Genomic DNA, 22,613 nt, shown 5'->3' with positions numbered 1-22,613 from the left:
ACTGTGCAGGTGCCCTCAGGTCATGGTTGTCATAACACACACCAAGTTTGGTGTGAAACGCTAAAGTATTGTGGAGATATAGACTTGCATCCAATTTAGCGTTCTCTGTCAAATTTTTTGTGCGTTAATCGAGAACCGTTTGACTAATCAACATGAATTCTTCAGCCTGGTCTGAAGATGATCTGATTCCATTTTCGTGCATATTTGACAAACGGTCTTGGAGGAGTTAGAAAAAGTAGGTTTTTCGAAAAATTAAAAATGGTGAAAAAGTGTTCAAGATGGAATATGACGACGCAGGGTGTCGAATCGTTTCATCTCAAGCCAAGGCACTTGGAGGCGGAGGCACTTACGGTTCAAAAGTTATTAGCATAAACGTGTGAAACTTTGGGCAGTTGGTGGCGCTAGAGGGTTTGAGTCAGAGACCCCAAATGTCCTCCAGTTAATGTTCAGACTGTCCTCTATCTGTGTGCCAAATTTCACAACTTTCCCCACATACGGTTCTTTGGGCTGTGGAAGTGTTCTGTGATTCGCCTGTTTTCAATTTCCGGTCTCCAGTGTTTTCGCTTACACCGGCGATGGTTTGAGGTAAGTTAAACCATCCAGTAAGGGCAAACGAACGCATTCGCCACTCTGCTGTGACGCCCAAGCAGTTGTCATTGCTCACCCTTGTGCAAAACGATACCCCTGTCCTTCTCCATCATGCCAGGATGACTTGGCTCGGCACACTCACAATAGCCGCCGCAACAGAACGTCATTATTAAAACGGAGGCTTTCGTGTTTGTGATTTGAGCCAAAAAAATTCAAATAAAAAAGTGCTACGTCAATTGCGTTATTTTTTTTAATGTGTTAATCATTTCAAATTAATCGTAAATTCCCCCAGCCCTAATGTATCTATATAAATAAAACTTTTTCATTAAATGTTACATTTTCTTTGCCATAAACTAGCTTTACTGAAAAACGATGACATATGATACGAAACATTACTGATTGATTTTTAATATTCAACCCGTTTTTACTGACGCCTCCAAGACTATCGCAAATCATTCTCACAGTTTTGACGAAACCTCGACTATGTTGCACGATATAAAAACGCAAGATGGCACATTTAGCGACAACCAAATGGGGCAAGTGACAGTTCTGTAAACTAGCCCAAAACCGTCTCACACTGACCCCGGACCTACGGGCCATCCTTATAGTTCAGCCCCATTTTCGTGTGCATCCAACAAGTTCCAAATAAATAGAAAAAAACATCAAATGAGATGATGTTGCATTCGTTTGTAAAGGATTAATTGGATTGTGGTGATATGAGTCGAATTTCCAGCAAAGTATCTTCACCGTCATATATGCTGTTACCATGATAAGAGTTTGGTCATACCGGCCAGCCCTAGTATTTAATGTTTGTGTTTGTGTGCATGCTCGTTTCCACCTCGTCCTCTCTCCTCAGCTCAATCCAGTAGTGTTCTCTCAGGAACTCATTGCACTGACGGTCTTCTGCAGATATCTTCATGCACAGGTCAGGGCTCACTGCTGAATGGCTTCCCCCCAGGCCAGACCTCCACATACCATCACAGTAAGCCTCCATCAGCAGCTCCTGTAGAGTCTGAAAGCATTTCAGCATCTCCTGCATCATCACAGTCACCGTTGCCTTTCAGATCACAGCGAGGAAATCACCTTAATATGTGCCGTGTCAGATAAACGTTCTCTTCTGTCTATCAGATGCCACCTGGACGAGGAACAGTAACTTCCCCCCCAGCGTGCCTCACCATCAGAACGGCCATCTTCAGCATCATACACCCATGTCCCATCCGGCACACTACTGTAAGTGTTGTCATGTTACGACTCTAGAGTCAGTCAGCATTCACACTAAAGCTCCAATCTAGAATTGTACATTATCATTTATGCATTTGGCAGACGCTTTTATCCAAAGTGACTTACAGTGCACTTATTACAGGGTCAATCCCCCCGGAGCAACCTGGAGTTAAGTGTCTTACTCAAGGACACAATGGTGGTGACTGTGGGGATCAAACCAGCAACCTTCTGATTACATGTTATGTGCTTTAGCCCACTACACCACCACCACTCTCGCTCTCTCTTTCCTAGCGTTTGTCCCGGTGCAGGGTCCGCTTCGTGATAGTCCGCATATATATATATTTGATTTGGCACAAGGTTTACACCGGATGCCCTTCCTGACGTAACCCCCAGTGGCTGGGGGACTCTCGCACACATACGGGGCAATTTAGAGTCTCCGATTCAATTAACCTGCATGTTTTTGGACTTGTGGGGGAAACCGGAGCACCCGGAGGAAACCCGGGCAAACTCCACACAGAAAACCCTAGTTGACTCGAACCCAGGACCTTCTTGCTGTGAGGCGACAGTGCTAACCACTGAGCCACCGTGCCGTGAAATTGCGTCTTTTGTACTCACTCAAAATTACAGGATATTCATTTTTAAATATTAAAATTCAAACTGATTCGCTAATGACGCATTTGGACCCATTTGTGAACTAATCGAACCGATGCATCAAAGAAAAAAAAAAATCGGATTTCGATAAATTCGACGTCACTGTAACTTGTGAGCAAGTTAGCCGATCAAACAATTAAATTATGTGCTTTCATCATTTTGGCAGGTACTGAGCATTTGTGGTGTGTTTGTGTGGACATGAGTGTCTTTGATAACCTTTATTAATGTCCCCATCAGGGCCTGTACACAACGAAATCGGATTTCAGCCACCGATATCCAACCATCCTGGTAAGACTGTCATCCTCGTGTGGCACGTTTCAGCTCAGTGTCTTTTGGTTTTACTCGTCTGATGATGTCCTTGTCTCTGGCAGCTCCTGATTACTGGTGCTCCATTGCTTATTTCGAGATGGACGTTCAGGTGGGTGAGACCTTTAAGGTTCCCTCCTCCTGTCCTATCGTCACCGTGGACGGGTATGTGGACCCCTCTGGAGGAGATCGGTTCTGCCTCGGACAGCTGAGTAACGTCCACAGAACGGAGGCCATTGAGAGGGCACGGTGAGCTGCCTCCGTCAATGATTACTGCAGTTAATTGATTCATTCTTTGAGATGATGTAATCTGAGGTGCGTCTGTTTTCAGACTCCACATCGGTAAGGGCGTCCAGCTGGAGTGCAAGGGCGAGGGAGACGTGTGGGTTCGCTGTCTCAGCGATCATGCCGTCTTTGTCCAGAGCTACTACTTGGACCGGGAGGCCGGACGCGCTCCTGGCGACGCTGTGCACAAGATTTACCCGAGCGCGTACATCAAGGTTAGAACAAGAGGAGTGCTCGACTGATATGATGTTTGTAAAGATCAATGCTGGTCCATCAATCTGAGACCACATTGAAAATCTGGGAGTCAAAATCTTTCGATGTTCAATACGAGTGAAGCTCAATCGACAGCATTTGTATCATAATGTTGATTACCACAAAAATGTATTTAGTCTCGTTCCTCCTTTAATAAAAGCACAAATGTGTGTTCCAGTGACACTTCCAATGCAAGTCAATGGGGTTTAATCTGTAAACATTAAAATACTGTTTCACAAGTATAGACACAAGACATAAACAATATGTGTGTTAACATGATTTTACTGTCATTAAATCACTCACTGACCACATCTGTGGAACAATAGAGACAATTTACTACTTCGTTGCCATGACGATGGAACACTGTAAACCCCTAAACTGACGATTTAAGCAACTTTACAGCTGAAATAATCCACAAGTTTTAACAGAAGAATTAATGTAAGTGCTTTTATTAAATTATAAGAGTCACATTTTTGCCCCCATTGACTTGCATTGGAAGTGACTCACTGGAACACTCATTTGTGCTTTTAGAAAGAAAAGGAGGAACAAGCCAAAATTTATTTTCCCATGTGGACAGTAAATGAAGTGTACATAAAACATTTACTTCTATAAAAATGTTATTAGGGCTGCACAGTTTATCTAAACAATAATGGAGATCACAATAACAGCTGCCGCGATTAACCGATCATCAGAAGTGCCAAAAACAGAATTTCTTGGGTATCCTCCATTAATGTTTACATTTTCTATTTGCAATGTTGAGCATTGTAACCAATCAGTGAACATGTCCACTTTACGCATGCATGCAACAATAAATTGGGAATGTTTCGATTCGTCGAAATTGTCGAGTTTCTGTGGTGATTTTGTTGAAAGATCAGCAAATGTTTGCGTTGTTTTAAATGTGTAGCCCAAATAAAGAATATGACATACAAAGTATGTTTACATTTTTTTTTGTCCCCAATTTGTAACGCCCAATGCGCTATAAGTCCTCGTGGTGTAGTGACTCGCCTCAATCCGGGTGGTGGAGGATGGATCTCATTTGCCGCCGCGTCTGAGACCGTCAATCCGCGCATCTTATTACGTGACTTATTGAGCTTGTTACCGTGGAGACGTAGCGCGTGTGGAGGCTTCACGCTATTCTCCGCAGCATCCACGCACAACTCGCCACACGCCCCACCGAGAGCGAGAACCACATTATAGCGACCACGAGGAGGTTACCCCATGTGATTCTGCCCTCCCTAGCAACCGGGCCAATTTGGTTGCTAAGGAGACCTGGCAGGAGTCACTCAGCACGCCTTGAATTCAAACTCACGACTCCAGATGTGACAGTCAGCGTATTTACCACTGAGCCCCTAAAGTATTTAAATGCAATATCAAGGGAAAAAAAATTGCCAATTATGATTTTTGTCATTGTGCAGCCGTGATTATTCAACAATGGTGCAAATGTGCATCCACTCATTCATTGCCAAGGCTGTCTGTAAATGTCGGGCTTCTGTAAGTCAGCAAAGTGGTTAAGGATACATCGTTATTCGCTGCTATCTGTCGCTAAACCAAACACCTCCGTCTGTTCGGTTCTGAGTGTCACCTGACCTCCTCATCTCCTGCAGGTGTTTGATTTGCGTCAGTGTCACAGACAGATGCAACAGCAGGCGGCTACAGCGCAGGCAGCGGCCGCAGCGCAGGCAGCAGCAGTCGCAGGGAACATCCCCGGCCCGGGATCTGTGGGAGGAATCGCACCTGCAATCAGTGAGTATTCCTCCAGTCTCATTCACCAAATCAGCACTTTATGCGTGAGTATATTCACAGTATAGCACAACCACTCCGTATTACAACATTAAACTGTCGTTTAGGTTTGTCTGCAGCTGCCGGTATCGGCGTGGATGACCTCCGTCGGCTCTGCATCCTACGGATGAGTTTCGTCAAGGGCTGGGGTCCAGATTACCCGCGGCAGAGCATTAAAGAGACGCCCTGCTGGATCGAGATCCACCTGCATCGTGCATTGCAGTTACTGGATGAAGTTCTGCACACGATGCCCATCGCCGACCCGTCACCATTAGACTGAGACTATAAACTCCACGACACAGACACTGGACCGAGTGACTGTTCCCACGGCAACAAGACGACCCAATACCGCTGAACTGTGTGAATCAGTGCAGAGAGTCGAGCACGAGTTGACCTTTTAGCTACGTGAAAGACGTTGACGCAACCCAAGATATACTCAACACACGGAGATGGACGGACAGTTCCAGCGTTACTGCCGCCGCCTCATTGGTTCATTAAATATATACGTTCGCTTTGTTTCTCCCGTTGCATTTGTTTCTATAAAATGAACTTTAAAGTGCACAGGACCCCAGTGACATTCATGGCTAAAGCAAAGAATATTTTCTCAACCAGCGTTCCAGTAAAAATGCGACTTTTCGATATTTTTGACTGGAAAACAACAAGACAATAATGCAGATGAATGATGTTAGCAGTGTACAGTATGCAAATTCAGACATCTAAAGCTTAAAAAGTGTTTTGCATGAAGAATTCTCTTCGAAGTGTTTGAGAGATGTGTTTTATGAAATTGTTTTATTTTTAACCAGAAAGATCGCTGGCCAAATGGCTAAACAGTGTCGCTGTCACTTTAATGCGCCGATGGATTAAATGGACTTCATGTCCTGACTCGTGCTAAAACTCTGTTTTCGGCCATCGTCTTGATGCAATGCTAACCTGGTCTTTTAAAGTACGTCTAACAGTTAGTCCAAATTCATACGTGCACAAGCAGCTTTATTGTCCTGCATGCTTGTTTTTCTTTCAGTACTATATGAACTTGTTCTAGCACTTTATGCACGTTTTTTTTTTCCATTTCTAATCTTTTCTCTGCTGCTCTCACCACCTGTTAAAGACTGTAACACACCTTTATGAGATGGACCAAGTGTGCCGCACAAGCCCTCAAAAGTGAAGCCAAAACGTCTCGATCGCCCCCCGGTGACTGGTCCTAGTATAGGTCATAAGCCCCGCCTCCCCATGTTATTCAACGGGACGTGAGACCAACTAAACAATTAAATGACACTTCACATATCTTTTTTCCAAAGATAGTTTCTGTCATTTACTGTCGTTTCTATCACGTTGATGTCATTTCAAGTGTTTGTTTTCAAAATAAGTTTGTTTTTAGTTATTTGATGCTATAAAAACGCTGCTGTGACATCATGATTGACAGCTGTGATTGACAGGTTCTCTGAGCGAAGTAGTCACTGAAGCACCAACTGACTTTTTTTCGGGATCTTCGGAGGACTGAGGAGATTGGAGCTTTAAATTTAATATCTACATTTCTATAATTAATTATTTCACACCGTCATAAGTCAAAAGTGCAGGGGCGTGTGCTTGCCATTGATTCAGCGAGAGTGAGGGCGGGGCCTTGATTTCGCGGCTTTACTTCCTGCTCACTACTGCGCAGGTGTGGTCCCGAAATCGCAACTGCGCAGACTCAAGTCCCAAGATGTCAGCGCCATATCGGGACACTGGCGGCTTCAGTTCTCACCAATGGAAAAAGAGCGAAGGGGCGTCGGCCATCTTTTTTTACAGTCTATGAGATGCACACAAAGATGTATATCCACAGTGGTCAATCTTTATAAGTGGTTGACTGTTGCATGTGTGCACATTACAAGGGCTTCATTTGGGCTCCTAAAGATACTTTGAAATATTGACACTGAAATATTGTTTTATACCATGAATCGCTCATTCTCTGAAATGTTTAATAACGCCATTTTCCTCTTTATAAGGTGCCTGAGAATATCAGTTATTCTTTTAGTACATCACATTAATGTATTGATCTGGAACGGTTTGTTTTGATGTGTGAGCATTGAATTATGGTCAAAAGATGTCAGCATTATTCAGAATTTGCAAGTGTTTCTTTTTAAAATGACTCGAGATGTCACGGTGACAATTTAAACAATCATGTCAGCCTTGCATGTCTTAAATATAGAGACTTTTTGTTATGAACAGATTTCATATTCCTGTTTGAAAGAAATGGGGAAAGGCCAAGCTCTAAACGGTGTGATTATTTCTTTGAGTAGCTCCTCTTTTAGCAATTTATCAAATACAATAAGATTTTAAAAGGATTTTAAAGTGTTGTGTATTTCATTTTACATTATAAAATGTTTGCACTTGTACTTTGCATGTTATAGTTCTGCCTCTGATTAAAAAAAAATGTTTTTTTCTTTGTGCATTTATACATTTTAGTAACATTTGTGGGAATTTTAGAGTCTAATGTATAACAATATATATATTTTTTTATCACTGATTATACTGGTTATGAGGCAGTTAAGCGAAACTGATTAATGTCAAGCAGATTAATAACTTTCATTAGGAACTCACATTTTAATTAATGTTTATTTACAATTGTAATTGTGTGTGATGTGATCTTACAGCTTGATTAACATGTTTGTTCTCACTTCGGAGGCTGCTTTATCCCTGGGAACGCTTGTATAGTATTTCCCCATGTTAATATTCATGATGTGGGTGTGGCTTATTCATTCCACAGGTGCTTGACATTCAGGAGCGTGGATCACAAATACGGAGATTGAGCGATCCAAGAGTGGCTGGACAACAAACAGTATCAATATGACTCTTACTAAGGTACAAAACTAAGAGTGAACTAGAATCTTACAGTGTTGCAAACTAATAAACTTTTAGCGACATTTTTGAACTGATCAATTTAGATTCATCGCGTTCGACCGTTAAACGCTATTAGACTAGATCGTATGGAGTTATATATGTGCCAAAATTCGGAACGCTCAAATGTATATTTTGAGAGGGCAAGATGAAAATTTTAGTGCACAAATAATTATCCACGTGCAAGATGAAATTTTGGGCACAACAAAAATGTTCTGCGTGTGCAAGATGAAATTGAGTGCAAAACATTTTTTCTTCTTGTAAAGATAAATTCATTTTGAGAAAATTAAAAATCAATTTTGTGCTTGAATAAAGTTAGTTTAGCTTTCTCCCCCTACCCACTCAACGTGCGAAATACCTTTTTGAATGCCCAAATATCATCTCACGCACGCAGAAATGTATTTTTGTGCGCTCTAACTATAATTTTGTTATAATTCTTGTCACGAAGAATTGTGGCACAAATATAACTCCATAAGATTGCCGTAAAGATAGTTTGTGATTTGAAATTCAAACTTGTTCTTTCATAATTAATTTGCCTCCTACTTAATTTTAGGTAACCTCCAATGTTATTGTGCTATTAATATGATTTGTTCTGACTTTAAGAAGTAATTGTTATAATTTTTCCTGAGGAGAAGTGGCATTCCTGTGAATGGGGAAAGTTGGAGCGCTCAACAGATGTAGAAAGGAAGTCCCGCCTTACAGGTAAAAGAACCAATCACCGTTTAGATACAAACATGTCCTGTCAATCAACTCTAGAACGCGCATGCGCATTAGCTATACAAGACGGGAAAATTGGGTGTTTATGCGTAATATGAGGTCAAGAAGCTAAATGTATGATTATAATATTATCAAGTTTTATTGCTGATTTGAAAACAATTCTTTGATCATAATCTTGACCAACCGTTTTTGAGATTTCGGGTGTTTTTCCATTCAAGTAGATATGAGCTGCACTGGCATGACTGGAAATAACTTCCCGAGAGCGTTCCAAAGATGGCCGACAGTGGCCTGACTCGCTAGAAAGACTTCGATTTTCGAGTTTATACAGGATATATAATAAGGATTTCTTAACTTAATTTTTAAGTTAAAAATATTTAACCCTCAGATGACAAGCGTACCAGAGTTGTAACGCTTTGTAAGAGAAACTACATAATACTTAATCTTTTAAATAATATTATAATACTAGTATCAATATAATTATATTATAATAATAATAAATATTACTTTATTTATTTTTATAAAAAATGGTTTCAAATATATTGCAGTAGCTGACAAGCTGAACTGTTTTGTCACAGCTTGCTAAATTCACACAATAGTAAATTCGAAGCAAAAAATACTTAATAATCAAGATTTTCCCAATGACTGCCATCATTTTCTGAAGTCACACAACATTTTTGTTTAAAATTAAAAAAGGAAAATTAGATTTTTCTTTCTGGTCACATTATGTATCAAGATACATTTATTTTTTATTTAATATTAATGGAGCCGCATAATTTATGTGAAAAGAAATAAGGTTGTAAAATTCATCATTTAACCCTTGTACATCAATAATCAAAAAGTCACTCAGAGGTCCTTAGAGGACACGTATGTCCATGTCAAAAAACTGCCATAATAATATTATATATTCATATTATTTTCCACTTTCAATTAGTTTTCAACCAACATCAGTCCTGATCATAACTACCAAATATTTATTCATTTTCAGGATTTTAACCCTTTAAATGCCAATTTGTTTATATAATGCCACTGTTGTTTTTAACACACACACACATTTCTCAATACACACATACCAACACACACACACAAAACACACTCTGACATCCATACCAACACACACACACACACACACACACACACACACACACACTTGTATCTGCATCATGTATTCAGTTGTCCTGCAGGTCTCTATAATACAGTAAACAGAGAATACACACACACACACACACACACACACACTTGTATCTGCATCATGTATTCAGTTGTCCTGCAGGTCTCTATAATACAGTGAATAGGGGAAAAGTTTGTATTTGCTCCACAGGATAAACATGAGAAAAATGGCGCCATCTGGTGGAAAATATAAAACATGTAAATGTTGAAGGCAGCGCTCCGGAATGATCATAATATCATAGAATTCATGATTTAATGCTTTAATGGCACTGGGATCAAATAACACAGTTTTAATGTGTTTCAATGGGGACATTTTTGTCCTGAAGGTCCCGAGTGTGACTATATTGTGTACACGGTGTATTATAGATGTATTTTGCTAAATTTATGCCGTCTGCATTATCACAGCCAAAATGAAAGAAAATGAAAAAGACAAAAATATCCCGACGGTTGCGCAAGGCTTAAAATATGTTGGCGAGGAGGTGTTTTACCCGCACTTATAGTTTATAGTGTATTTATAGGGTTTATAGTGATATCGAAAAAGCAGTTTTATTCTACATAATAGAGGTCGCCTCATGGGAGTTGAATATTCAGATCACATGACCAGCCGAAAACTACTTCCTGTATCTGTAACATGCCTATTTGCATTTATACTTGTTTATTTGTCACTCATAGAATAAATGATTTATATCTGACTGTGAATGGGCCGTTTTTGGGACGGCATCAGAAACAGATTTGCTGGATCCGACGTGTGACAGTGAACACACTCGGGTTTGTTTCAACAAGAAAAAGGTTTATTAATTGAAAGACAAGCCACAAATTTAAGAAAACGACACTAATAAGCTAGCCTGAGCTCAAGTCTGAAATATTCAGAAAAAACAAACTACATGTGTCCCGGATAATTCCTATATTTTCCTCATGTTGACACACTAAATGTTAATATATCATCTTATAAATATAAAAGTTCCCCAGTTTTGTTATGCTTCATGTAAAATACACAATACAAATCACTCTACACATATTAGTCAGCTTTAACCATTTTCAGAGGATATAATTTACTAAGAGGTAAATTGGAACAACACACAAAAAGAGGAAAAAAATCCATATGTACTGTATAGGTAAAGGTACATCATCCAAAACCATAAAGAGGGATGGGGGGGGGGATTCATCACAATATACATGTCAAACAAATCTGTCATTAAACTGCTCAAAGGGACTGAAAATAAATATCCTTCCATTTTTATCTCCATATTTACATCTAGGACTTGAGTTCTGAGAGTTTTCCACGATGCTTGTGCTTGCATTTGAACTCGCTACAGCGGGCCACGACTCACTACGGAAACCGTCAAATGGCACTTCAAATATTACAAAAGCAACACCCCAAAAAAAACGACAACATAAAAACCAAGCGTGTCACTCCACAAACAGTAGAACGGAGATAAAACGAATCGTGATGACGGTGATAGTGCAGTTCAGGTCATCATCAGCGGTTAAAGTTTGGGTGCCTTCAAACGGGTCTGTGCATATGTGTCATAGGTGTGTGTGGCGGCTTTAGGAGACTCTGGAGCTCCGTCCGTCCGTCCGTTGGCTTGTTCTGGTTCTGGAGGTCGTAGTGAAATCAAAGGCACTGAAGTCTTCAGCCAGTGAAGCTGCCTTCACGCTCCTCTGCGGTATCTCAAGGGGTTGATATGCTGATATCAGGGCAAGTTTCTTTACCTAACAAAGCTTTGATATCCAGATGATGGTTTCATTTGAAAACAACCTTGGTGCAACGTGAAACTATAGGCGTCCCCAGATGATCGAGCAAGGCATGTCCAATCAAAAGATTAATTTTGAAGTGTATTTTGGCAAAGTTTGAGAGTAGAAATGGGCGTGTGGTTTCAAACGAACACACTTCCTGGAGAAAGATCATGATATTCTAGCAGCACAAGAAAAGGCATGCAAGACCAAAAGCACTTTGAGTAGGTGTCATCACACGAGATCGAGACATCTAACAAACTGGCCAATAGTGAAGAGCCGTCTGTCGTCCAGGCACGAGAAATCAAAGAGAAAATAAAACGCACTTGAAACGCCGTCCTCTCAACACTAGGTGGCGGTAGCAAAACAACTCCGGGTCAATCACGTCATCATCTCAATGCTTCAGCTGTGGGACGTCTTTACTAATGGGTCATTACTGTTAAAAACATGTTCCAGTACGTCTCACAGATTGCACACTTCAATATAACGTCCTGATTATCAGTTACAGGACACGGGTGTCTCGGGACAATCAGGACGGGGTTCTTTTTAAAGTTCTGTATTATTTCAAAATCATCAATGGAGATATTTTAATGGACAGATTCATATCTCAATTTCCCTCACTTTAAAATTATGATTATACTGTTTCAATACAAATAGATGAAAATAACGTACATCGAACGGCCTCTGCGCACATTGGAATTGGGAAAATAAACAAACAAACAAACAAAAAGGGTTTAAATAAAAGTCAGTAGTAAAGACAATTATGCAATACAGTTAATAACTACAATTTTCCAGTGTTTTCCATAATAACAGAGCAGTCGATAAAGGGTTAAGTACAACAACAAACCTCAAATAACCGGTTTTATCCATAAACTAGTGGCCGCTGTTATCTCCAATCCTCAGAGTTGCCCTCCTCATTCCCCGTTTTCCCCCCGTAAAAAGCAAAACAAACAACACACTATCTAATACCAAATGAATCTCCACCCCGGACTGTAAGTTATATACACAGGAACAAATGTATGAATTATTTCCATGGCCATATTTCTAAACCTATAAAGATATTTAAAGGAATATTCCGGGTTCAATACAAGTTCAGTTCAATCAACAGCATTTGTGGCATAATGTTGAACACCTTGTCCCTCTGATTCTTTAAAGGAGACCGATTGTGCCCCTTTTACAAGATGTAATATAAGTCTCAGGTGTCCCCAGAATGTGTCTGAAGTTTCAGCTCATAATACCCCACGGGTCGTTTATTATATCATGTTATAAACGCCTCTTTTTGGGTGGAATCAAAAACACGCTGATTTCGTGTGTGTCTCTTTAAATGCAAATGAGCTGCTGCTGCTCCCCGCCCCCTTACCGGAAGTGGGCAAATAAACAAGAGGATAAGTACATCAGAGTCTCTAGTTTGAGAATTAGACGCCTCACATGTCCTCCGCTGACGGCTTCATTGAATTCTACCCGCTCAACACCAGTTTCATGTACAACAGGAAAGAGAAGACTCTTATGGGAAGAACTGTGATCAGCTGAATGCCACTTTGGTGAATTAAAGTACCACTTTCTTTCCATAAGGGCAAAATCTGTCCATTATCCCAAACGTTTAGCCGCCAGTGTATTGTGATTCAAAACATGGAAATAATATATTTTACTTGCATTTCCATTTGTCATTCATCTTGCACAACGGCTTCAGCCATGTAATCCAGATATTTGGGGGGTTTTTTCTAAAGAAAAGGGCTAAATAAATAGTTTTGGTATTCAACATTATGCCACAAATGCCGTCGATATCCAGGAATATTCCTTTAAATCCTAGCCTATCAACTTTTGGTCCACCGTACCAATATTCACTTTTGTGGTTGGGAGGGGGAAACAGCCAATGGGAATTGAAATAAGTAGAGTCATATGACAACTTCGGGCTAGCAAAAAAACAAGACACAATTCAAGACATCGGGACATTTTGTGTCAAAGACCGGCAGTGCCGGTGTGAGGTAGGGTGACAAGGTGTACACGCAACAATCAAACGACAAACACCTCGGCCAAATTCAAGCTCTCGTGCACACACACACACACACACACACACACAAATATACACACACACACACACACACACGTCCTTCGCCTTACTGAAGAGGCGAAGGACAGGAACAGGCATTGACGGTGGATAGGGAGCAGTAATTCAGCAACAGACGCGCGTTATAGCGCAAACTAAACCACAATCGTTTAATGCAAACGCTCAGACGGTAGCAACCATTGATATCAGACCACAAATCCAGCCACATGTCCACCGTGATACATCTGGCGCCAGATGTCGATGCGGGATTACGAATATACTCTGGGCGGTGTGGTTTTCAGTACAAACAGAATGACCTTCTTGCATCACCTGTCTAGACGAAATGAAAAGCTGTTGTTTGGCTTAAGGCACTAAGATGAACCCGAGGTACATAAAATCCCTGACAATCACTCTGTTCTGCAATATCGCACAGGTGTGAGAGGCAACGAAGCTTCCAAATGGCCCAGGACAGCCAGTTGTTTCTCACTCCTGTGTTTTTGGTCCAATCGATAAAAAAAGAAAATGATTTCCAAGACCGAAAATGCAGTTCGTACATGCAGCATATATGTACAATGACCAAAAAAAACCTCCTTTAAGCTACCAAACAACTAAATCTACCAAAAGAAGGCATTTGGAAACACTCAGACTGCAGAAGGTGAAAAGGCAAGCTCATTATGTTCGGTTGACTAGCCTGCTTCGATTATAGCAGCACAGTTATACAGCGAGACTTTCCACTCCCTAACCAAATAGTTCAACAGCAAGCAACATTTGGCCAATTACGTGTTCTAAACAAAACTGTAAACAATGACCAGTACAATAAAATAAAGAAGTGATATATATATAACTAGGCAAATGGTATTTTCCAGAATCAATCAATGTGTACGTTTCCCTTGGGGAACCAGTGGCTTGGATTTGAGTTCTGGGTCATCCTATTAACATAAGGGCGTTCAACTTTGCAATCAACATCTCGTCACATCCTAAAGTTGATTTACTTGGATCAGTTCATCAGAACTTTGCAGATGACCCCACTGTAGGGCTTGAACAAAGCAGCTATGCATCATCATCCTGTTTGTGTGACGTAAACCACGGCGCTATCGCCCTGGTGGATAAGAAGGGATGTCTCTGAGACACACAGAGAGATGGTAGTGAGAGACGTATAGCGTAGAGAGGATAAGAGAGAAGCGGACGGCCTCACACCGAGGCATACGTGTTTCCCACGCTGCCGCAGTGGCGGATAGTGCTGGTTCCGGTCGAGCTGAGGATGTGTTCGCTGTGATTGCCAGGAGTATGGGGCAAAGAGCCGAGCATATTGGGCTGAACCACGCCCACCACCGTGCTGCTACCATCCTCCATCGCTCCCACCTGCAGCACCTGGATCACCTCCATCTCCGCCTTCTCCCGCTTGGCGAGCGGCTCGTCGGACTCCTCCATTTCCTCGTCCAGATCACTGTCCATCTCGCTCACCTCGTCTATCAGACAAAGGAACAAATGACCTTAGACTGGAACAATTATATTCTGCTTTGAAGTCAATGTGAAACGGCATTTGCAACCCATTTTATGTCTATAATGTGACGTACTTCAAAGTGAAACTAGGATAAAGGGGAGTAAAGTGGATCAGGAACGTATATGGAAGTAAAGGTTTATTTCACGTTGACTTTAAACTCTGATTACATGCTTAAAATGAAGTGAACTAACAAATTGGAAGCAGTGCGACAATTAAGTTTCTGTGTTTGTACAATAATGGATTTTCCAGAAACGTCTCTCAAACGACTTGCAACAAAAACGTCCCGGCTTCTCTGGCTAGACGTGTTCCTGTGGATTATAATTATGTAACGGGGTGCAATGAGGTCTCAGCTTGCAGTCTGAGCTTTTAGGCGGCCTTACCTTTGTCAATGTTGGCAGGTGACATGGTATTCAGGTCCTGAAACTATGGTAGAGGAACAGCACAAAGAAACGGCAATTAGAGAAAAATACTTTGGCATCATGCCGTTTTACAGCTCATGCTGAGCTACACAAACTCCACCGCCGAGAGACGCCTTACCTCTCCCATAACTCCAATAGGCGTCTCTCCCGTTGCCTGGGCGACACGGTGTTCCACCAGGTAGAACATATACTCATCGTACAGCAGCCGGATCAAGTGGAAAGAGCCAAAACTGGCAGCGCTCCGAAGGGTCAGATCTCTGATGACCATAGAGCTGCAAGAGTCCAAAAAACACGCAAGTAAAAGGGACATTTGCACTTGTGCATTGTGCTGTTGGTGAGTACTGTCTGTTTGAATACAGAATTCAGTGTCTGCTTAGCCTGAGGTTTAGTCGTATTGGACTCCAGTATGGTTCACTTAAATTGCATAAGCGACACACTACTGATGACGTATCATTAAGCCTATTAATGCATTTTGAATTGCCGCTCGTCATTATCCTAGCTGTAGAGGTGAACAACTACCACTAGTGCTCACAGTGGAACGCAAATTGATGACAGTGCAGTGTCAAATAATACAATGTGAAAAGTGAACCAAATGCAAAGACTTGCCTGTAGAAAGACCACTTGAGCAGGAACTGCCGTGCAGCTTTGGGGAGGCTTGGTTTATCCTCATACGGCTTGAGAACTTGAGAGACCACATTGTCCAGCCAAGCTGCCCACTGTTCCAACGAGCTCTGCTGCTGGAGCGTGGCCTTGAAATCCAGCTCGAGGCGCTGGACAACCCCCTCTTCACACTGGCACACCCACGAGGCCTGCTCCTGTATGTTATTACCATGTACATGGTTCTTCTCAATAAACGTCTTGTGAAACACCGCACATTCAAAACTCTGAAAACGACAGAACAGAAGGAGCCTGTGACGTACCTGCACATTGGCAAAGTCAACGCGGTTGAGATCGCTGAGCATCTGGTTGATCTGGGAGGTGTTCTGCAGGACCGCACGAGCTGCTTGTGCCAGATGATTCAGAGATGTGTATCTGCGGAGGGTCTGAGCGAAGGCACTAACAGCGGAAACCTACACGAGAGAAGATGAACTCGTAATATTGTGATTTCTGCGGTGGATGATGGCTTATATAAATGCAGGACAACTGGTGGTATTGATCTTTATTGTTCACACAGCTGCCAACGACTAAACTGTCCACATGTATTTATAACATCAAAATGTTGATGGAAAAGTCTAGATTATGATGCAAATTAATTGGTAACACTCTACACACTAACCTTGGTCTGGATCATCCTCTGGGGAATGCTGCTCATGGCATTGGTGAGCCAGCCCTCAAGGCTTTTGGCAAAATTACGGATGGCTTGAGTCAAGGCACCTGGTGAATGCAGATAGTGATTAAAGTTCATATACAATGGAGGACAAGCAAGATAATTGAACATAAAAATTGGTTACAACAATAGAGATGGACCTATCTCAAAGAACTAGAGTTTTGACTAATGGAGTTATATTTGTGAAACAATTTTTAGATTGTAAAATATAAAGATTATATTTTGAACATGCAAAAAGTTATTTTGAACTCTGTTTTGTAAAGCAATATATCTTCTTGCAGAGATGAAAAACATGCGCTTGAATAAAGATTTTATTTGAATGTGTATTTGTACAGAATTCGTTTACATTTATGCAACTCCACTTGTTTTTTGCACGTGCAAGATCTCAAGGAAATGTGTAACACACTATTAACTGTTTTTATTGAAAATGTATGACATTTTGTTTTAGTCTGTACACTGCAATTTGGCTTCCTAGCTATCTAACTATATGGCTCTTTTAGTAGTATATTAGTTTTTGGTACTCTTGGCTAGCTATCGAGGTTACCAAGTTACACTTACCAAGTTATATGACTAGCTTGGCCATGTTGGCTACTACTTCCATCTGACATTATATTAATTGAATCTCGCACATGTGTAAGACTCTTTTAAGTGTAACATAATAGTGTAGTTTTGGGGGAACATAGTTTGACTTCTTTCTATCCCACTGGATATTCTGAGAGAGCAGTTTATGCATTCTACCACAACCCTTATGGCAAAATTGATTGATAATGAAAAGGGTAGAAAACTAAAAGTGGCTAATTACAGTCGTGGCCAAAGATATAGGCACCCTTGGTAAATATGAGAAAAGAAGGCTGTGAAAAATATATCCTTATTATTTATCCTTTTGGTGTTTCATTAAAAATATTCACAAAAATTCCCTATCCTCAAATAGACATCAAACAATTCCAAATATATGTGTGGCACAATTATTCGCACCCTTAGATTCAGTACTTTGGGCAACCTCCCTTAGACAAGGAGAGTCTTCTCCTATAATGCCTAATGAGGTTGGAGAACACATGGCAAGAGATTTGAGACATTCCTCCATCCTCTCCAGATCCTTCAAATTCTGAGGTCCACGCTGGTGGACTCTCCTCTTCAGTTCACCCCACAGGTTTTCTATGGGGTTCTGATCAGGGGTCTGGGATGGCCATGGCAGGACCTTGATTTTGTGGTCCGTAAACCATTTTGTGTTGATTTTGATGTATGTTTTGGATCATTGTCTTGCTGGAAGATCCAACCACGGCCCATTTTAAGCTTTCTGGCAGAGGCAATCAGGTTTAGATTTGTATCTGTTGGTATATGATAGAGTCCATGATGCCATGTATCCGAACAAGATGACCAGGACCTCTGGCATAAAAACAGCCCCACAACATTAGAGATCCACCACCATATTTAACCGTGGGCATCAGGTTATTTTCCATATGGCTAACCTCTCTGTGTGCGCCAAACTCATCTCTGGTGTTTACTGCCAAAAAGCTCTCTTGGTTTTATTGGCCCCATTTGGAGCTTCATTAGTGTCTGGCAAACTGAAGACTCTTGTGTTTGTTGTTGGATGAGAGCAGAGGCTTTTTTTCTTGAAACCCTCCCAAAAAACTGGTTGTGATATAGGTGACCTCTGATTGTAGTTTTGGAGACTTTTTGACCCCAAGACCCAACTAATTACTGCAGTACTCCAGCTGTGATCCTTGGAGAATTTTTGGCCATTCGACCCATCCTCACTGTGCATGGAGACTATCCAGACACGCATCCTCTTCCAGGCCGACTCCTAACATCTCCAGTTGATTTGCACTTCTTAATTATTGCCATGATGTTGGAAATGGGTATTTTCAATGCTTTGGCTATTTTATTTTAGCCACTTCCTATTTGTGAACCTTTTGCTGCACATCAGACCTTTATTCATTGGTCTTACCCACTGTGATGTACAACTAAGAGATTTTGACCTGTGTGCTTCCTCATATTTATACCCATGTGAAACAGGAAGTCATGAATTAACAATTTCATGTTCCTTATCACCCAGGTGCACTAAAAAATGTAAAATATGAATGGGAATATACGTCATCACGAGTGAGGGGAGGTTGGCAGAGGGGCGGTATTGCACTCGCTCTATCGCACCGTTGTCACGAAAAGAGATCTGAGCCGGAAGGCAAAGAAATTTTTGTTCCTACCTAAAAAAAATTTTTTGTTCCTACCCTCACCTATGGTCATAAAGGCTGGGTCATGACCGAAAGGACTAGTTCACGAGTACAAGCGGCCGAAATGGGCTTCCTCAGAAGGGTGGCGGGCTTCTCCCTGGAGCTCAGTCATCCGTGAGGAGCTCGGAGTAGAGCCGCTGATCCTTTGCGTCGAAAGGAGTCAGTTGAGGTGGTTTGGGCATCTGGTAAGGATGCCCCCTGTCCGCCTCCCTAGGGAGGTGTTTCAGGCACGTCCAGCTGGGAGGAGGCCTCGGGGAAGACCCAGGATTAGGTGGAGAGATTACATCTCCACACTGGCCTGGGAACGCCTCGGGGTCCCCTAGTCAGAGCTGGTTAATGTGGCTCGGGATAGGGAAGTTTGGGCCCCCCTGCTGGAGCAGCTGCCCCCGCGACCCGACTTCGGAAAAGCGATTGAAGATAGATGGATGGATGGATGGATATTTTGCACTCATAATAATTTGTAGGGGTGCCAGTAATTGTGGCAAACATGTTTTGGAGAATAATATTTATTTATTTTTGAGACCCCCCCCCCCCCTTTCAATTAGTTTACTTCTATAAAAGGTTAGATTTTTGTGAATATTTTGAATGAAAGATCAAAAGGATAAACAAAGATATTTCAGAGCCTTCTTTGCACATATTTACCAAGGGTGCCAATATTTTTGGCCACAACCGTATGTCACCTGTCACAGTTTGTGGTAAATTACAGCATATTGAACCTCCAGAGACTGCAAAAGGGCAAAAAAGAAATAAATGGAAAGAATTTCTTAGCATTGCATGATCCCAGTCTACTATATTTTGAAACACGTACATTACAGTATATCTATAATCCATAGGGTAAATATCTCCTCTTGTAATGATAACGACAGTATATATAACAATTGTGTACTGAAATTTGTGTTCATTGGCTCTTTTACTACATATTAGACCTAAGCTGTGTTTGCAAGAAGCTTATAATAGCCAATCCTGATGTAGGAGGCGGACTTGTCGGAATACAGGTGGAAAAGGAAGCGAGCAGTCTAAAGTGTTGAGCGTACACAGACGAATCGGACTGTTGAGATTTGGAGAACCCTTATATGCCTCAGTGGTCTTGAGGCTGACACTAGAGAGAATAACTCACTAGGAATGGGTCTCAGAACATCAGGGATGAGGATCTCCACGAGGGCCTGATACATCAGGTAATCACAGGTGTTCATCCACTTCAGCACCGCCTCATTTCGGCAGAGCAGAACCAGTCTGGCCTGGGGCAGACGGCCCTCGATCTCGCTCATCCCACTGCATAAATATAATCACGATATAATCATCACTTCATTCTTTGTTTTGTTGAAGTTGCTGACTCGCTGAAGCACAAAAGGGGCCGCGTAACATACCTGTTTTCTGTGACGGTGACACCCTCTACAGAGTTGGAGGTAGAATAGCGCCAGAAAGTCTGCCACAGGTTCTCAGTTAGACTGAACTGAAGGTTTATTACCACGTCCAAAATGGCCTGCAAGTTGCAACAGTCATATAACAACTTTAAACTTTAATTCAGCAAGCAACAATGCGCTGTGAATTGGACCCTGTGTTTTGAGCGACTGACCTCGCAGTGTTCTTTGTACAGTGTCTGAAGAGCTTTGACGTCCTCTGGGCCGACACCTTCCACAGACTCTCCAAGGTCAAGTTCAACAAACTCTGGCAGAGCTCTGGAGGCATCTGACGGGGCATATAGGACACTATAAGGCACCGCCACAACATGAACTTGAGCTAACAGTTTCCACCGAATATGCTTCATGTTTACCCAGGAACTGCTGATGTTGCGGGCTTTGAGCGATGAACGTCTGCTCTGCGATGTTGGGCGTGTGCGGACCACAACTGGAAAAGTTCTCCACTGAAACACCGTCCATCTTGTGCACTGGCTTGAATCTACGAAAAGGTACAGAGAGATATAAGCTTTGTTCCAAGACTTAGTGAGTTACCTTGCTGTCTATATAGGCAGCTACCTAATAAGGCAGCAATTAAATGTTGTTTTTAATGAGGAACTGACGTAAACAACAGAAAGGATGTTATTATTCAATGACAAATGGGTCACTAATATAACGCTGCTCTTGAGGTTTTTAATCATGTTATTGGCTATGGTTATGACTGTTATAGTACCTGTGCTTCTGTTGGACGGGCTGCTGTCTCAGTGCCATGTACTGCATGTCCTCCTGTAACCGGTTCAGAGGAGAATCCGGCTTCACACGGATCCCGTAATAGTGGTACTTGGAGTTCCCTCTGAATTCAAGAGACAATGAGATTACAGTGAATGAACGCAGTGGAGCTACTATGGAAGTGGGCATGTGTTAATGAGAGGAGAGGCTGTAGGGGGGTTGTTTTACCGGGTGCCCAAGCGGCGGGTGCGCAACCCCATGAAGATGGAGCGGATGAGTTTCCCGAAAGACGCAGCATTGACTGGTTCCAGTTTCTGCTCCTGACAGTGGCGCAGGTAGTGACTGTAGAGGGTGGAGCGGGGCAGACTTACGCCCTCTGCTGTCTCGTAATTATCCAGCAGCCACTGAAGCTGTAGAGGGCAACGAGATATCCGTATCAGTCAGACAATGATTGTGCTGGACCTTTAAAACCCAGATTAATCAAGCAAGCACCCGTGTTTTCTAGTGCTGAGCAGTCACAGACCCAAACAATTTCCATAACTCTTAATTTCCATTCAAAAGATGATTATTGTCTATTAAATAATTCTGTTAAAGCCAGCAACAGAGTAAATGTATTCAAAAATTATGCTTATCCTTTGGAAAATATTCAATAAATATATTGTTTAGGGATGCACCAATGTATCGGCCAATTATTAACCAAATTAAAATAATTTGCATATTTTTTTTATCTTGTATTTATCTTTCATTGCGGCTCTCTTAAAATGATTTGATGACTAAATAGAGTAAGTGGAAAATATATTTTTTTTTATCTGTTTCGTATTGGCCAAAAATGTTCCTATGCATGCATCCCAAGTCTCATTATTTATGCATTTGCTCTGAAATGGCTTAAAATGTAGACTTTAAATAGAATTAAAGGGCACCTATTATGGAATTTAGAAAATGACCTTTCATGTAGTGTGTAACAGATTTAAGTGAACAAAAACATCCTGCAAAGTTTTATATATGAAAGTTCACCGTAAAAAAAGTTATTGTCTCTCAAAATTAGGAGTCGACTCTGAGTCAATGTAATGAATCGTTTTTCCAACGAGTCATTTTCCTTTTCGTTGTGACGTCAAGACGAAAAATTATCAAATTGGCCACGCCCACTCATTGCGCGGGCAGACACCAGGGAAAACTTGAAAACATCATGTCGACAACAAGACGCTGTGTTCTGAAGTGCGTATCAAAAGCGACCTTTAATCACTGCCCAGGGACGAGCATGTGAAGAATCAGTGGCTAGAGTTTATATTTACAACTATACCACACAAGTATCGCCCGAATCTTGTGCTGTGTTCGCCTCATTTTAATGACGATTGCTTTACGAACATGAACGCTTTCAAGTGTGG

At 41.6% G+C, this 22,613-nt stretch overlaps 2 protein-coding genes across 4 annotated transcripts in view; one reads left to right on the top strand and one right to left on the bottom strand.

Annotated features, from left to right (window-relative positions):
- Window positions 1-22,613, top strand: part of LOC127635583 (mothers against decapentaplegic homolog 4-like) — a 50,055-nt gene that overhangs the window by 5,246 nt on the left and 22,196 nt on the right. The window contains exons 6-12 of one of the 3 annotated variants that reach the window (XR_007969494.1): window positions 1,445-1,570; window positions 1,717-1,818; window positions 2,698-2,748; window positions 2,832-3,015; window positions 3,098-3,266; window positions 4,908-5,046; window positions 5,151-6,739. Coding sequence is in view for 2 of the 3 variants with exons in the window: in XM_052115717.1 (XP_051971677.1) it covers window positions 1,445-1,570; window positions 1,717-1,818; window positions 2,698-2,748; window positions 2,832-3,015; window positions 3,098-3,266; window positions 4,908-5,046; window positions 5,151-5,362 (983 nt within the window). In the remaining variant the exon portion in view is untranslated. Of the gene's footprint in view, window positions 1-1,444; window positions 1,571-1,716; window positions 1,819-2,697; window positions 2,749-2,831; window positions 3,016-3,097; window positions 3,267-4,907; window positions 5,047-5,150; window positions 7,404-22,613 lie in introns of those variants that run through there. The other 2 variants (XM_052115717.1, XM_052115718.1) reach the window with 2 other exon arrangements.
- The window catches only part of LOC127635572 (transcription factor RFX3-like), a 38,669-nt gene continuing 26,665 nt past the window's right edge, over window positions 10,610-22,613 (bottom strand). Inside the window, exons 6-17 of the mRNA XM_052115697.1 lie at window positions 21,457-21,638; window positions 21,233-21,352; window positions 20,877-21,001; window positions 20,679-20,791; window positions 20,470-20,585; window positions 20,220-20,374; window positions 16,821-16,918; window positions 16,465-16,614; window positions 16,151-16,359; window positions 15,663-15,816; window positions 15,506-15,548; window positions 10,610-15,090 (exon numbers count right to left, since the gene is read on the bottom strand). Coding sequence (XP_051971657.1) covers window positions 14,813-15,090; window positions 15,506-15,548; window positions 15,663-15,816; window positions 16,151-16,359; window positions 16,465-16,614; window positions 16,821-16,918; window positions 20,220-20,374; window positions 20,470-20,585; window positions 20,679-20,791; window positions 20,877-21,001; window positions 21,233-21,352; window positions 21,457-21,638 — 1,743 coding nt within the window. The 3' untranslated portion in view covers window positions 10,610-14,812. The remainder of the gene's footprint in view (window positions 15,091-15,505; window positions 15,549-15,662; window positions 15,817-16,150; window positions 16,360-16,464; window positions 16,615-16,820; window positions 16,919-20,219; window positions 20,375-20,469; window positions 20,586-20,678; window positions 20,792-20,876; window positions 21,002-21,232; window positions 21,353-21,456; window positions 21,639-22,613) is intronic.

This window comes from Xyrauchen texanus, chromosome 43 (genome assembly GCF_025860055.1).
Source record: "Xyrauchen texanus isolate HMW12.3.18 chromosome 43, RBS_HiC_50CHRs, whole genome shotgun sequence".
NCBI classification, from domain to species: domain Eukaryota; kingdom Metazoa; phylum Chordata; class Actinopteri; order Cypriniformes; family Catostomidae; genus Xyrauchen; species Xyrauchen texanus.
The sequence above is the reverse complement of the archived record's forward strand: the minus strand, read 5'-3'. Positions and strand labels throughout refer to the sequence as shown.